General features: G+C 64.9%; 1 protein-coding gene across 4 annotated transcripts; it reads left to right on the top strand.

The window, feature by feature from the left end:
- The first annotated feature begins 756 nt into the window (after window positions 1-756).
- Window positions 757-15731, top strand: NCAN (neurocan). Of its 4 annotated transcripts, XM_080384936.1 has the most exons (15): window positions 757-992; window positions 7039-7118; window positions 8194-8595; window positions 9311-9485; window positions 9558-9685; window positions 9968-10261; window positions 10585-11409; window positions 11503-12675; window positions 13242-13358; window positions 13586-13699; window positions 13905-14063; window positions 14170-14252; window positions 14326-14470; window positions 15048-15230; window positions 15341-15731. In XM_080384936.1, exons 2-15 carry the CDS (start codon window positions 7046-7048, stop codon window positions 15496-15498), a joined length of 4029 nt encoding a protein of 1342 aa, XP_080241062.1. In that variant the 5' UTR covers window positions 757-992; window positions 7039-7045; the 3' UTR covers window positions 15499-15731. The 4 variants fall into 4 exon arrangements, with proteins under 4 accessions (XP_080241062.1, XP_080241061.1, XP_080241059.1 ...); XM_080384935.1 differs by lacking the exon at window positions 757-992 and having other exon boundaries at window positions 1454-7118; XM_080384933.1 differs by lacking the exon at window positions 757-992 and having other exon boundaries at window positions 1454-8595.
- Window positions 15732-15833: the final 102 nt, after the last annotated feature.

Below are 15833 nucleotides of genomic sequence, written 5' to 3'. Positions count from 1 at the left end.
CTCATGACCCCCCTCCTCCCTTAGGGACCCCCCAACACAGGGACTCCCTCTCCTCTTAACAACCCCTCCACCCCTCTTTTCCCTCTGCTCATGACAGGGACCCCCCACCCCTTTTAGGGACCCCACTCCTATTACAAGGATCCCACACCCCTCTTAGGGCCCCCCACAAATGACGCCCCCCTCCTCTTAGGGACCCCATTCCTATTACAAGGACCCCCCCACCCCTCTTAGGGCCCCCTGCTCATGACCCCCCTCCCCTCTTAGGGCTCCCCCATGACAGGGACCCTCTCTTACCTATTAGGGACTCCGCTCCTATTACAGGGACCCCCTCATCACTCTTTTCCCTCCGCTCATGACCCCCCTCCCCTCTTAGGGCCCCCCCACCCCTCTTAGGGACACCACTACTATTACAAGGACCCCCACCCCTCTTAGGGTCCCCCGCTCATGACCCCCCTCCCTGCTTATGGCCCCCCCATGACAGGGATCCCTCACCCCTCTTAGGGACCCCACTGCTATTACAAAGACCCCCCACCCCTTTTTTCCCCCCCCGCTCATGACCCCCCTCCCCCCTTAGGGCCTCCCCAAGACAGAGCCCCCCCCCCGCCCGCCAAGCCTGGGGCTGCGGTGCCTGCGGCGCGGGGCGGCCCCGCTCGATGGGGAGGGGGCGGCCCCGGCGGGGGGGGCGGGCGGCCCCGGGGGGGGGGGGGGGCGGCGCATGCGCGGCCGCCCCTCGCCCTGCGCCGGGCAGCGCGGCGGGGCGCGGAGCGGGCGCGGGTTCGCCGCCGCTGCGGGCAGGTGCGGGCGGGCGGCACCGGCACCGGCGGGGGGGCCGCGCCTGACCGCGATTGGCCCGGCCTGGCCCGGCTCGGCCCCCTCCGGGGGGCCCGGCCCGCTGCCCCCCTCCGCGCCCCGCTTTTAAGCCCCCGGTGCCGGCGGGGTGCTGGGCTCCACCGGCGGCGATGACCCTCTGCGCGCCGTGAGCACGGCCCCAGGTACGTGCGGCACCGGCACCACCCGCGCCGCGCCCCGCTCCGCTGCGGTGCCCGGAGCCGGAGGCACCGCTACGGCAGAAGCGGGACGGATCCGGGCAGGGGGCTGCGGTGGGGACAATGGGGCTGTCAGGTCTGGGGACACTGGGATCGGGGCTGGGGGACACTGGGAGGGGGGACAGGGATGGTGGCCCTGGGGTGGGAGTGATGCTGTGGCTGAGGGATGGGGATGCGGAGGGTCTGGGGCTGTCAGGGATGGGGGACACTGGGGTTGGGGCTGTCAGGGATGGGGGACACTGGGGTTGGGGCTGTCAGGGATGGGGGACACTGCGGGGGACAGGGATGGTGGCCTTGGTGTGGGGGTGATGCTGTTGCTGAGGGCTGGGGACACTGGGACTGGGGCTGTCAGGGCTGGGGACACTGGAACTGGAGCTGGGGGACACTGTGGGGGATGCACTGGGGACAATGGGGCTGTCAGGGCTGGGGGATGCTGTGGGGGACAGGGATTGTGACCCTAGGGTGGGGGCAGTGCTGTGGCTGAGGCTTGGGGACACAAAGAGGACTGGGGCTGTCGGGGCTGAGGACACTGGGATTGGGACTGGGGACAATGCTGGGGTTGGGCTTGGGGGCACTGGGACAAGTGGACAATGGGACTAGGGTTGTGGGGACACCAGGACAGGGGTACACTGGGGACACCAGGACAGGGGACACTGAGGGGACACTGAGGGGACCAGGGATTTCAGGGCTGGGGACACTTGGGACTGGGGCTGAGAGGGGCTGGGGACACGGGCACTGGGGCCAGCGGGCCAGGCAAGGCTGGGGGACACTACCAGGGCAGCAGCATGGCGCTGTGCCCTGCCCCCCCAGGAGCTGGCAGCAGGGCGGTGGGCAGGGAGAAGGGGCAAGGGGTGGCAGGATGGTGGGTGCTGGCGGGTGGGTGCTCCCCGGGTGCCACCCCCATGCGGTGCCGGAGCTGGGTGCGCCTCGGCCCCCTACCCTGCCTTGGCCACCCAGGTCCCCGGCAGGGAGGGAGCTGGGAAGTTTCGCATCCCTGGGGCACCCCGGCTGCCAGGGAGCAGGCAGGGCTGCCAGTGTGGCAGGGGTTCAGCACCACGGGCAGAATGAGTCCCAGCCTGCATGTCCTGGCATGGGGGCTGCCGGGGTGGATGGGTGTGGGTACCGGCGAGGGGTCTGTAGCTGCTTGGGGGGCTCCTTGCTCTCGTGTGCTGGGCTGGGGGCTCGGCAAGCCCAGCGCCGCCAGCGGGGATGGTGCTGGAGGCCCGGCTCGGTGCCAGGTCCACCGGCCCGGTGTTTTCCTCCCGGCTTTCGGTGCCAGGCGCAGATGCTGCTTTCGGAGTCGCTTGCCGGCGTGCGGCCAAGCCATCCATAGGGATGGGGCTGGGGGCTTGCCATGATGCTGTGCTGGCTTTGGGGCTCCCATGGTGCTTTCAGCTTCCTGGGGAGAGACAGAAAACAGGGGGGTAAAAAAATTCAAAAAAATTGAAAAAAAAAAAAAAAGAAGAGCAAATTCTAAAATAAAGGCTGCAGACTGTCTGCCTAATAAAAATCGCACCCAGCAAAGGGCCCATATTGGACGGGATCACAGTTTTCCAAGGTGCTAATTTATTCTCGCAGGCTGGGGGGGAGCGGGAAGCATCACGTTGCCTGTGAGATGTGACGGCAGCGAGGTTTGCAGAATTCCTTTGTTGTGGGCAGAGAGGAGGGGACGTGGAGCCGGCCCCGCTGCTGGGCTCCCACCACGGCCACGCAGCCCCCGGGGGGGCCCTCGGCGGACACCCCGTCCCCGTTGGGGTGGTGGAGGCACTGTGGTGGCGCTGGGAGGGAGGTGGGTGCTACTGGGGGGCTGGTGGCTTCGGTGGGGTTGGATGCGGGGGGAGCAGGATTAGCCCCGTGGGGTGCCAGTGGTGGGGGCGATATACTGGGTGGGTGGGCATCGACTTGCCGTGTGTGCGCTGGTGGCACTGGGGACCAGAGTGACCTGTGGGGACAGCAGAGGTCACAGGGTCTGCGCCCTGGCTGGGGGGCAACTGGGGGCACCCCCAGGGGTGGGGCGTCCCAAGGAGGGGGCCACCCGTGTCCCGCTGCATCCCGGCTACCTGGGTAGGTGGGCAGTGCCCCCCCACCCGCCCCCCATCCCCTGCGCTGTCCCAAATGTCCCCTCTGCTGTGCAGGGGACCCCAAGCCCTGCAGCCGCCCCTGTCCCAGCCCATGGCTGGGGGCAGGTTGGGACGAGAGGGGACCCCAAAACCGGCTGGGTGGTCCCGGCACCCAATGGCCTGTGAGGAATTAAGCTATGTTTCAGCTGAAGCTAATCACCAGCCCCGGCTTTGCATATTCATGAGACAGATGAATTATTCATGAGGTGACAGCTAGTGACAGATGTGAAAATGTTCGCCCGGGTTGAGGGGGGGCGGCTTTGCACCAGCGTTATTTTAAATTTCTGTCGTCTGCCGTCCCCCCGACTGGGTTTGGGCCGCTCGGGGACGGGGGGGACACTCCTGGTCCCCTAGGGGGCCCAGCCACGTGGCAGCGGGGACATCGCTGTGCCCTGAGCCTGCGGCATCGCCCTGGCAGCACAGAGGGACACCCCCCCACCCCCCCACCCCGCGAGATTCAGCCCTTCGGGCTGGCGGTGGCACAGCCAGTGCTGGCTCCCTGTGCCACCCTCCTCGCCTGGCTGTCACCGCCGGGGACGGGTGCGCTGATGCTCTGTGTACCTGAGCCTGCCGCCACTTCCATGGGGACCACGGGCAGATCCTGCCCCAGCAGGATGGGGCTGATGCTGTTTCCCCCCAGCCTGGCAGAGGGGCTGGTGGTGCTGAGCCGTGCCGGCAGCAGCATCCCCCTGCCCTCGGTGGGGAGGCAGGATGCAGCCAGGGCTGATGCTGGCAGTACCGCGGGGTCAGGATGCAGCTGTGCCAGCCCCGGGCTGCCTCACCAGTGCTGCTGGAGCTGGATTGTGGGTTAGTGGATCAAGAGGAGGTGGGAGGGAGACGATCTCAATAATTAACGAGGTGCTGAGGCGGGAAGGATGCTGCCTGGCTGCGGCTTCGGCAGCCCCTGGTGTGGTGTGGGGGTCCTCGTGTGGGGGTCACCACATGTGGTGGCACCGGCAGGGATGGAGGCTGCCGTGCTGCTTGCCCCTGACCTTGGGATAAACTTTTTGCTGGCTCAGCGCAGGGCCAGGCTCGGTGGAGGTGGTGGCCGGGGGTCCGGTGAGGGGCTGGAGGGAATGGAGTGTGGTGGGGACCTTCCTTTGTCTCCATGGCTCGGAGAGGAGCCGTGGTGCCATGAACATGGTCCCTGCATGCTTCAAGGGCAGGGGTGCCAGCTGGGTGGCCCCGAGAGAGCGGCAGGCTGGGGCTGTGTGTCCTGTTCCCGGGGTGGGGGGAGCCCGGGCCCCCCCCTACCCATGGTCCGGGCTCCCTGAGGAGGCAGCGGGTGCTGCTGGCAGGGCTGGCCCTTCCCACCACGGCACCGTCCCTGCTTCGAAAGCAAAACCTGCAGAAACGCTGATGTCAGGGAAGGCGACAGCGCAGCCAGAGCCATGCAGTCCTGCGCCCCCCCAGCCCCTTGTCCCCAGCCCCTTGCCACCAGCAGCACCCACGTCCCTGGTGCTGCCAGCCTAGGGTGCCCTGGCGGGGTCGGGGACCACGATCCCATCCCTCCAGCCCCAGCACAGCATGTGCCCAGCCCTGCAGCCCACCGAGGCGGTGGTTGGAAATCCAAAGAGCAACTTTCCTGTTTAACATTTAAATAAACCCTGGGCTGTTTACCCATCGGCACTGCCCGCCGTTTGCTCAGCAAGGACCCATCTCCAGAACGGCGGCTCTGGGTAAATAGCTGAGAGCTTAGAGGAGTATTTATACGCTGGCACCTTAACGCGGCTCATTGGGGTGTCTTGGGTCCCTTCGGCTCCTGCTCCACCCCACCCCACCCCCCCAATGTGGCATGGAGCTGGAACCCCATATGGGGTTTGGGGCTGGTGGCCCCGGGTTATGGCTGGGAATGGGGGCTGCCTCGCTGGGAGCTGGGGCAGCCACAGGCTGGGGAGGAGGAGGAGGAGGAAGGGGAAGGTCTTGGGGGTGCTGTGGAGAGGTGTCAGGGAGCGAGGCTGGGTTGCTGTTGTTCCACGTGGGAAATTGTCTTGTTTGCCCTTCAGTGGGAAAAGTTGTCTGGAAGCTGCAGGGGGAATGTCGAGAGATGCAAAGGAGAAAATGGGTAAAAAGACTGAAAAGGGACCGTGGGTGATCAGAAGCCCTGGGACGTGTGTGTGCGAGCACAGCCCCGGGCACCCTTCTCCCCCTCCCCATGCTGAGCATCCTGGATGTTCCCACCCTCGCCCAGCAGCTCCCAGGGTGGTGGCTTGGTGAAGGACATGGGCTGGCAGGGTGGGTGGGAGCCTCCCCACCCCACACCCAGGCACTGATGGTTTGTGCTGGGACTGCTCCTGACACCCCAGAAAGTCAAAATTAGTATTTCAATGGGGAGGAGCTGGAACCTCCCGAGCCGGACCTGGACTGTGCCAAACAATTTGTTTCCACCCCAACCCCACCACCCCCCCCGTAGCGGGAAGACAGGGAAAAGTTTGGTGCTGCCAAGGCGGCGAGCCTGGGGAATCTCCTTCCCAGAGCATCCCCGAGCCGGGAGGCAGGAGCCGCTGTCAGTGCCGTGGTCCGGGGTTGTTGGGCTCCGGGGGCTGTGGCTGGGCAAAGGTGCAGCCCCCTCCCTGCTCTGCACCCCGGGAATTTCCCTCCGGAGCTGGGGTCAGGTCACTGCCTCATCTTTTACCAGCAGCTGGGTTTGGAGGCAGAAAAGCCCCGCAGAGCTGCTGTGGGAGGGAAGGGGCTACAAACGCTTTTCCTCTTTGGAAGAGATAAGATAAAACCTAGTTTTGCGTCCCCTGAAAGGCCCTTTTTCCAGTGCTGAACGTGGGGGGTCTCCTTTTTTCTCGCCATTTTGCTCTTTCTTTCTATTTTTGTCCCATGAAAGCGGAAGGGACAGAATGAGAAATCAAGGGCTGGAAAATGGAGCATCAGGGATGGGGGAACCTGTGGGATGAGCCGAAGCCTCAGCTCCAGGCAGCTGGGAGAGGGGTGAGGGGTTCCTGGTGTTCCCCCAAAAGCCAAGTGCTCCCCAGCTCACTGTCTTGGCCAGGGGAAAGGGCAGGGGTCAATGCTGGAGCCAGGGAGACCTGCACGCCACAGTGAGGACCAGCGAACCCCATGCTGGAGCTGCCAGCACAGATGCTGGTTGCTGTGCTGGTTGCATCCCTGCTGCCTCTGCTTGGCCGGTTTGGCAGCTCGGGGTGCCAGCACCTGGTTAAAATCCCAAACAAAGCCCCAGCCAGGAGATGGTTGTGGTGGGAGCCGGGTGGTGGTTGTGGTGGGAGCTGGGCGATGGTTGTGCCCGCACCAGGTGGGCAATCTGTCCGACTTCCCTCCGAGTCCAGAGACCAAATGATTTAGAAAATACTAATCGTCGCTGCAGTCAAACAGATGGATGGGAGATTTTCGGCAAGCGGCGGTGCCGGCTTTGTGCTCCACGCACCGCACGCCAGCTCCGGCAGCCAGAGGCATCCACTGCATGTTAATGCTGGGGGCAGAGCAAGGGCTGGCTCCAGTGCCACTGGCTCTGCTACTGCCAGCTGGGGGCTGCGGGACCCCCAGGCTTGCCCCCTGCCCATGTAGACGCGTGTCTCACCTCCAGCGGGGCATGGGGATGTCACCATGGGTAGCAGCGGTGGCAGGGAACAAAGGGACACCCCAGTAGGGATGCGGTGTGTCGATGGGTGGCACCCCATCCTCCATCCCCACCCCACACTGGCTTCACGACAAGAGTGAAATCCAACTCTCTCTGGGCTAATGGCATTTTGCTAAGTGGGGCTAATCCTGCTTCCTCCCCGCGGGTCCCGGGCGGCTGGTGTCAGTGTGGTCCTGCGGTGATTTATGGCCCGACAGTGCTGCCTGACAAGCCAGGAGTGGGCGAGCAGCAGCCTTCCACCCCCACCCCCCCACTCTCATTGCAGGTCAAGGATGGTCCATGTGATGGGGGATGCCGGCTGCTGGTTCCTGCTCGGGCTCTCCCTCCTCCCCATCGCTGTCCTGGGTAAGTGCCGGCAGTGCTCCATAGCCAGGGCTAATTAGCTGATAAGGGTAAACAACAGCAAATAATGAACTATCAAACCATAACAAATAGTGAGGGTGAATAATAACCAGGGGAGGGCTCAGGCTGCAGCCCCCCATGCTTCCCTGCCCAGGGCTGCAAGGGATTAGCAAGGGAGAAGCCCCCCAGGCAACCGTGGACCCCCCCCTGCACTGGGATCCCTGGAGGCAAGGCCTTAAATCCTTAATCCCACTGGCGGCACCCCCAGCCCCCTCCCCGCTGCGGTGCTGAGCCCCCCGGGGATTTGCCATGTCTCTGACCAAGAGGGCCCATGTCCCCCGAGTCCCTCGTGGCTGCACCGGGGGCTTTGGGATCCCCCTGCCCTGGTGCCCTCCCATGCATTTCCCAGTGAGTAGAGGGTGTGGGGTGTGATGGAGGTGGGGTGGAAGGTGCCAGGCAGGGATTAATGGCCATCCCTGGTCCCCAGCCAGCTGGGCTCTGTGGGGAGCATCCCTGCGACCCCGCTGCGGGCAGGAGGGCCGGGCCACAGGGGCTTCTGAGATGTGGGATTTGCAGCAGAGCTGGGAGCATGCATAGGCTGGGGCAGGATTAGTGCAGGAGGAGGAGGTCAAGGTCATGACCGCTGCCATGCTTTCTCCCAGTGTGGGGATGGCTGTCCCACTGGTGCTGCAGGGGTTGGATGGCACCGAGTCCCTGCCGAGGGATCCACCTCTGTGGGCAGGGACAGGGAGTACTGGTATCCCGATGGGAGCAGTGTGGGACCCATGGGTGCTGAGCAGCAGCTACAGCCTTGCAGCATCTTCGGGGGGGCAGGGGACTCAGCTGAGTCAGGGGTTCAGCCCTGGAGGGGCAGATTTAATGTGCAAGGTTGGTCTCCAGCTGCTAGACACGGACACTGCACATCATCTTGCTTTGTTCTCTTCCTTGGGGAGCTCAGGGGTGCCCAGTACCGAGCCCCAGCACCCTGCCGTGCCCCCAGCTCTCCCCTCTGTGACCAAGAGCCCAGCAGGAACTCCCGCTGCCCATCCCCATGGTATCTGGGCACCTCTCCCCGCAGGCTCCCAGGACGATGGGAAGGTGATCCGCATCAACAGGGTGCAGCACCAGCCCGTGCGCGTGGGGCTAGGGGAGCCGGTGGCCCTGCCCTGCCTCTTCCTGCTGCACCCCTCCGCCTCGCTGGGGCCCAACGAGCCCCCCGACCCGCCCCGCGTCAAATGGAGCAAAGTCCGCTCAGCCACCGGCCAGAGGGAGGACATCCCCATCCTGGTGGCCAAGGACAACGTGGTGAAGGTGGTGAAAGCCTACGAAGGCCGAGTGTCCCTGCCCGGCTACCCCCGTGACCGCTACAACGCCACGCTGCTGCTGCGCGCTGCCCGTGCCAGCGACGCGGGGCTGTACCGCTGCGAGGTGGTGGCCGGCATTGACGATGAGCAGGACCTGCTGCCGCTGGAGGTGACAGGTGAGCCGGGTATTGCGTTGTGGGGTGGCATTGCCAGGAGAGCAGTGGGGGCATCGTGGGTACCACAACAGGGTAGCGTGGGTGCTTGTGTGGGCTGTGCACCCCATGTATCCTTTACAAGCCATGCGAGCTGCGCACCCCGTGCAAGCCCTGCACCTTATACAAGCTGTGCACCTCGTGTACCCATGCAAGCCGTGCATCCCATGTACCGTGCACCCCATGTGAGCCATATACCCTGTGCACCCTGTACAAGGTGTGCAACCCGTGTACCCTGTGCACCCTGTACAAGCTGAGCAAGCCATGCACTGCATGCCAGCTGTGCACCCTTGTGCACCACATGCAAGCCCCACAGCTTATACAGGCTGTGCACCCAGTGTACCCTGTGCACCCTGTGCGAGCCATGCACCCTGTGTGAGGCATGCAAGCCCTGCATCTCACACAGGCTGTGCACCCAATGTACTTCGTGCACCCTATGTGAGCTCTGAATCCTGTGAACTGTGCATGCTGTTTACTTCATGCACCCCATGTGAGCCCTGCAATTTGTGCAGCTTGTGCAAGCTGTGCACCCTGTGCCATCCATGCAAGCCCTGCACCCTGTACAAGCCATGCACCCCATGAACCCCGTGCAAGCTGTGCCCCCTGTGCACACTGTGCCCCCTCCAAAAGCCGTGAGCCATGCACCCTGTGCCACCTCTGCCACCCGCTGCCCTTCCAGGCGTCGTCTTCCACTACCGCCCTGCGGGTGAGCGCTACACACTGACCTTCACCGCCGCTCGCCGTGCCTGCCTGGACAACTCTGCCATCATCGCCTCGCCCCAGCACCTCCAGGCCGCCTTCGAGGATGGCTATGACAACTGTGATGCAGGCTGGCTGGCCGACCAGACCGTGCGGTAAGTGTGCGGCACGGGCTGCTGGCTGGGCACCCCTCACCGCGGAGCACCCACTGTGCCTCTCTCCGGCAGGTATCCCATCACGCTGTCCCGGCCCGGCTGCTACGGAGACCGCAACAGCCTCCCCGGCGTCCGCAGCTACAGCCGGAGGGAGCCCAGTGAAGAGTACGATGTCTACTGCTACGCCCGGGAGCTGCAAGGCAAGTGGTGCTGCTGCAGCTGGGTGCACGCCGGGCTGGGCGGGTGGGTGGGTGCCTAGGGACAACCCCCCGGGGGTGATGCTGTGGGCATCTCCGTGCATCTCTTGCCCGCTGCCGTTTGGCTGCAGGGATGGGTGCTGTGCCGTGCCTGTGCTGAGCAGCACAGCGTGGCCATAGTGCTCAAGTCATGGAGACTTCCAAAAAGCACCACTTGCCTCTGAGCTGTCGGGGCCGTCACGACATTCTGTCCACATGTCCCCGACAGGCTCTGCTCTGTTGCAGGGACGGTGTTTTACACCACGGTGCCGGGCCGGTTCACCTGGCAGGGGGCCTGGAGGCACTGCCGGAGTCGGGGGGCTTTGCTAGCCACCACCGGGCAGCTCTACCTGGCGTGGCGCGAGGGTTTGGACCAGTGCGACCCGGGCTGGCTGGCCGACGGCAGCGTCCGCTACCCCATCAGGCTGCCGCGCAGGAAATGTGGTGGCGATGCATCGGGTGTCAGGACCCTCTACCAGTTCCCCAACCGCACTGGCTTCCCCCCCGCCACCTCCAAATTTGATGCCTACTGCTATAAAGGTAAGGGGGACCGGCAGTGATGCTGGCACCATGTTCCGCCCCAGTCCCCCCGCAACCAGCCCTGCCCCTTCTTCCCTTGGGAGTCGGTGGGCTTGGCTGGGAAAACTGCTGCAGATGAATATTTAATTGGGGAATTAATGAGATAAATGAGGAGAGCTGCGCTGGGAGGGAGTCCAGCTCCATGCATCATGCTAGCATGGCGCAAGGCTGGGGGATGCGGTGCCTGGTACTGAGACCTGGAGCGGGATGCAGGTCCCTGATGGTGCCCTGGGTGCCTGTCCTGCCCCTCGGTCCCACTGCTGATGCTCGTGGTCTTACCCCAGCACACGAAGCTGCAGGGCAGAGGGAGCCAGAGAAGCCGGTACTGCCTGTGCCCAACCCACTGGGCAGTGACAACTTGCTGGTGGAGCACAACGAGGACCTGGACACGTCAGGGGACACCCTGCGCGACCGCTATGGCCTCCTGCCGCAGCCAGGACCTGCAGGGCTGGGTGAGGATGAGCAGTTGCGGCTGGCGAGCGGCAGCCCGATGGCACAGCGCGGTGACCTTCCGGGGGCTGCACCCTCGCGTGGGCTGGGGCTGGGTGATGGTACGTCCCTGCTTCCCACCACGGCCTCCTCGCCGGCGTGGCCCCATGAAGATGAAGCTCTCAACGTGGTGGACCAGGCGCCGGTGAGCTCTCGGCAGGATCCGGCCAGCACCAGCCCAGCATCGCTGGTGCAAGAAGACCCTGAGGAGCCCCTGGCTGCCCTCCTGCCACAGAACCAAAGCCCAACCCAGGAGCACATCACCGGCTCACCGCCAGCACCGCCGGGGCTGGGGACGGTCCCTGGCACGGCAGCAGGGACCCCCAGCACCCCACCGGCCAGTTCCCATGCCCCACGGCAGAGCAGCTACGCCGGGCTGAACGGGCGCTACTTCCAGCTGCAGCGGCAGAGCTGGGACCCTGCGGTGGTGGCTGGGGACACCACGGTGGCTGGGGACCCAGTGGGGAAGGTCACCCAGGCCCCTGTCATGGCCCTGGAGGTGAAGGGGGCTGCAGCCAACACTGTGGAGACATGGAGCATCCCCCGTGCCAGCACTGAGAGCCTGCGCCAGGAGGGCATCTACTTGCCCTCCAACGCAGTGGAGGAGGAGATTGGCCCTGGTAAGTGATACCCGAAAGTGGCTTGGGGGGGAGGGGTGTTCTAGTGGGAGCTGTGCTGGTTTGGGGTCCCCATGGCTGTGCCATCTCTTGCAGAGCTGATGGCACCGGCCACCGCCCAGGTGTCCCCCTCACCGCAGGCGCCTGCCAGGAGGGAATCGCCACAGCAGAGCCCCGGCAATCCTGGGGGGCCCACACAGACACCCCCTCCGCAGTCCCCATCCCTGCCTCTCCCCATGGTTCCCCGCGATGCTCTCGGTCACCAGGACATCACCACAGCTGGGGCTCAGCCTCACGTCCCCAGCGCCCGCGGGGACTCCCCCCGGCCACCCGCAGATGCCACTGAGGACTTTTCCGGGGACACCGTCTCCCAGGAGGATGGTGGCTCCGTCCCACCGTGGCCCCCATTGCCCCCAGCCCCATTGGTGGCCGAGGGCCCCGAGATGGCCCCGCAGCCCCGTGGTGATGGCACTGACAGCAGCGGGGCCCCGGGCGATGGCACGCTGGAGAGGCAGAGGAAAGCAGTGACCTTCCTCCATCCAGCTGGCCCCTCCATGGGGCACCCTGCCACCCCCAGCCCCACCGAGGTGGCCGCTCAGGGGGCGCAAAGCCCCACGGCACTCCCTGGGCCAGCCGAACTGCCAGCTGAGCTCAGCCACGAGCAGCCAGCTGGGTACGGGGATGCCAGGAGGGGCTCAGCCGAGCCAAGCAGCAAAGCACCTGTGTCCCCCCCAGTGCGGGATGTCCCCTCACCTTCACCTCCCGCTGTGGCCAGCGAGGTGACCCCGATGGAGGCAGAGGCACTGGAGCCAGCAGCTGAGGAGGGGTCCACAGCCTTTGCCCCCACAGCCCCGTGGTCCACCAGTCGCACTGCACCGGAGCTGGAGGGGGCAGAACATCTCCTCCTGCACCCCCCAGGCCCTCAGCAGCCCCCCACCAGCACCAGCCCCCTGGGTGTCACCAGCCACAAGGATGCACCGACAGCCCCTGGTGAGGAGGATGCCTCCGGGGAGGTGAAGAGGGAAGAGCCCCCTGCACCCCTCAGCTCCCGCAGCCCCTGGCCATCACCCACTGCCTCCCACCCATGGGTGCCGGAGGCACCCAGGTCCCCAAGCATGGGGCCGCTCTTTGAGCCCTCCATGGCTGCAGAGCTGGGGGGAGCTGGGGGGGCCCCGCTGCTGGATGCCGACAGCGGGAGCGGCGAGGAGTTGGCACTGGAGGAGCGGGAGCTGCTGGCCTGGGCGGGCACCGGCAATGCCAGCCGGCACGGTGAGCGTGGTGCTGGGGGGTCAGGGTGCTGGGGGCACCCAGCGCAGATGGGCACAGGGAGGGATGGGATGGGTGGCAGGAGGACTTCCAGGGTGACCCCCCCAGGCTGGCACAGCATGGTGCCAACCCACAGGACGGGGTTTAAGGAGGAGGTTGGCGGGGGTCCTCTTCTTTTACCCAAACCAATTTACTCACTGGGGAGTTTCCAACGACTGTGATGGGCTGGGAGTGGGTCCTGGGTTTTTCAGAGAGAGCCGAGCTATTAGCATAAGCTGGGGAAGCATCCTCTTAAATATTTAATATATTTGCAGTTGGTAATAATACTAATGGCTGGAGAGGTGGCTGCTGGTGGGGATGCGTGGCACACGCAGCCTGGCCATGGCTGGAAAATGGGCATCAAAGATATTTAATGTGCAGAGCCACAGCCCGGTGGAAAAGGCACCGCGGATAAAGTGTGGCAACGCCGGGGCAGGCCCAGGCTCTGGGTCCTGGTGGGGAAGGGGTGGGTGCCACAGTGTGCCCCCAGCCCCAAACCCCACCTAAGGGTGCCCTCTCCCACCCCCCAGCCCCGGCCGACCCTTGCCAGAACAACCCCTGCCTGCACGGCGGGACCTGCCGTGCCAACGGCACCGTCTGCGGCTGCAGCTGCACCCCGGGCTTCACCGGGGAGAACTGTGAGATCGGTGAGCGGCCGGAGCATCCCGCAGTGCTGGGGCAGGATTTGGCCCTGCCTGCCGGAGGAGCAGCGGCCGCGCTTGGAAGCGGGGAGGGGAATGGGGCTGTGGCACCGAGTCCTGCTCGGTCCCCGCCATCCGCAGTCACTGCTGGCACCGGTGCTGGCGGAGGGATGGGGGTCTGGGTGGGTCTGGCGCGGGTCTCCGCATGGCTGCAGCTCCCAGTGTCCCTGCAGACATAGACGACTGCCTGTCCAGCCCCTGCCAGAATGGCGGCACCTGCATCGACGAGGTCAACTCCTTCATCTGCCTCTGCCTGCCCAGCTACGGCGGCAGCCGCTGCGAGAAAGGTGGGGAATGGCCCCCGATGTCCAACCCCCCCGGGTATGTCACCATGGGGTGGGGGAGTCCCTTTGGGGATGGGTGTGGGGAGCTGGGAAGAGGGTGCAGGAGTCCTGCCCCCCGCTGCAGTGGGGAGCTGCTCCCTGCATCCCTCCCCGGGGGTTCTGGGGGCTGGTCCCCTTCGCCCTCCCCACCGTCCCCATCTCCCTGCAGACACGGAGGGCTGCGACCACAACTGGCATAAGTTCCAGGGTCACTGCTACCGGTACTTCGCCCGCCGGCGCTCCTGGGAGGATGCGGAGCGGGACTGCCGCCGCCGTGCCGGCCACCTCACCAGCATCCACTCGCGGGAGGAGCATGGCTTCATCAACGGTGCGGGGTGGGGGGAGAGCACCCCCTCTCACAGCTCTGCAAGCACCAGCACCCCTGGGTGCTCTTGGTCTTCATCGTGTGAGCCGTGGGTACCTCTTCTCTGTAGGCTTTGGGCACGAGAACACCTGGATCGGGCTCAATGACAGGATTGTGGAGCAGGACTTCCAGTGGACTGACAACACTGGCTTGGTGAGACCCTTGGAGGTGCAAGGTGGGGGGCTCGGGGGGCACAGGGGGCTCACCCTTTCTCGGGTCCCACCAGCAATATGAGAACTGGCGGGAGAACCAACCTGACAACTTCTTTGCGGGCGGTGAGGACTGCGTGGTGCTGGTGTCCCACGAGATCGGCAAGTGGAACGACGTGCCCTGCAACTACAACCTGCCCTACATCTGCAAGAAAGGCACAGGTACTGCCTGCCCTGGCCTCCCTGCCCCTGGTGTCCCCATCCCACAGCCCCCTGCATCCCCGTCCCCATCCCATAGCCCTCCACAGCACCATCCCGCAGCCTCCTGCATCCCCATCCCGCAGCCCCTGGGCCACCTTGTCATCCTCAGGAAACTTCTCCCAGCACTTCCTCCAGGAAAACTCAAGCAGTTCCCCTTAATCTCTATTTTTTTTCCTTTTTTTCCCCACAGTCAATTCTTCCCTCTCCACTTTAATTTGTTTAATTTGCCACCATTAAAACTATTAAGTTCTCATTCCTTATCTTGAAAGTTATATTAACCTCCAGCTGCTTATTGTGAGCCAGAGCAGCGCACCGCCCTCTCCCACCGACTGCGTGTTAACGATGCACTCGCCCTGATAAGGCCATTAATTAATGAAGTAAATCCTGGGGAACACCTCGCTGCCAACCTGGCGGAGGACCCCCCTCCCAAAGCCATCCACCTCTCCTCTGGCTGGCGGAGAGAACTGGTGGCAGCAGCAGGGTGTCCCCCTTGTCCCCTCTTGGTGATGGGGTGATGGGGGACTGTTGTCCCCCCCAGTGCTGTGCGGACCCCCGCCGGAGGTGGCGAATGCCTTCATCGTGGGGAAGAAGAAGGAGAAGTACAGCATCCACTCCAGCGTGCGCTACCAGTGCGAGGAGGGCTTCACCCAGCGCCACGTCCCCACCATCAAGTGCCACAGCACCGGCAAGTGGGACCGGCCCAAAATCCTCTGCACAAAACGTTAGTGGGGATGGGGGGTGCTGGGGATGGGGGGTGTCAAGGCACTGGCTCCCCCCCGGGGCCATGGTTCCTAACCCCCCCGGGTCCCCTCCCTTGCCCCCGTTAGCCAGGCGGTCGCACCGAGCGCGGCGGCACCACCACCACCGTCACAGCCACCCCCACCACCAGCACCACCACCACAAACCCCGCAAGGAGCGGCGAAAACACCGCAAGCACCTCCGGCTGGACTGGATGGAGGAGGGCCACTACTTCTAGAGCCGGGGGATGAGGAAGCACAAGGGTCCCCGATGGGATGTGGTGACGTTTCCTGCCCCCCTCCCACCCCCCCCTCTTTTATAGCCCCCCCCTGGCTTTAGCTCCTAGGATGCCCGGCCCCGTAGGGAATAGGATCCGGAGGGGGCGGCTGCGTGTGCGTCCCCAGCCCTCCCTGCATGTCCCATGCTCAGCCCCCCCGACCCGGGGTCGAGTCCCAGCCCCGCACAGGGACCCCCCATCCCTGTGCGGGGGCTGTTCCCTGGCTGGGCTCTGGCCCCCTCCTCAAAGTGGGGGTTAACCTGCCACCCCCCCATCTCCCACCTTGGCCATGGTGTCTCACTGGCCTAG

The sequence above is a fragment of the Falco punctatus genome (genome assembly GCF_963210335.1).
Source record: "Falco punctatus genome assembly, chromosome: 4".
In the NCBI taxonomy this organism is placed as follows: domain Eukaryota; kingdom Metazoa; phylum Chordata; class Aves; order Falconiformes; family Falconidae; genus Falco; species Falco punctatus.
This window is presented reverse-complemented; position numbering and strand designations above follow the sequence as displayed.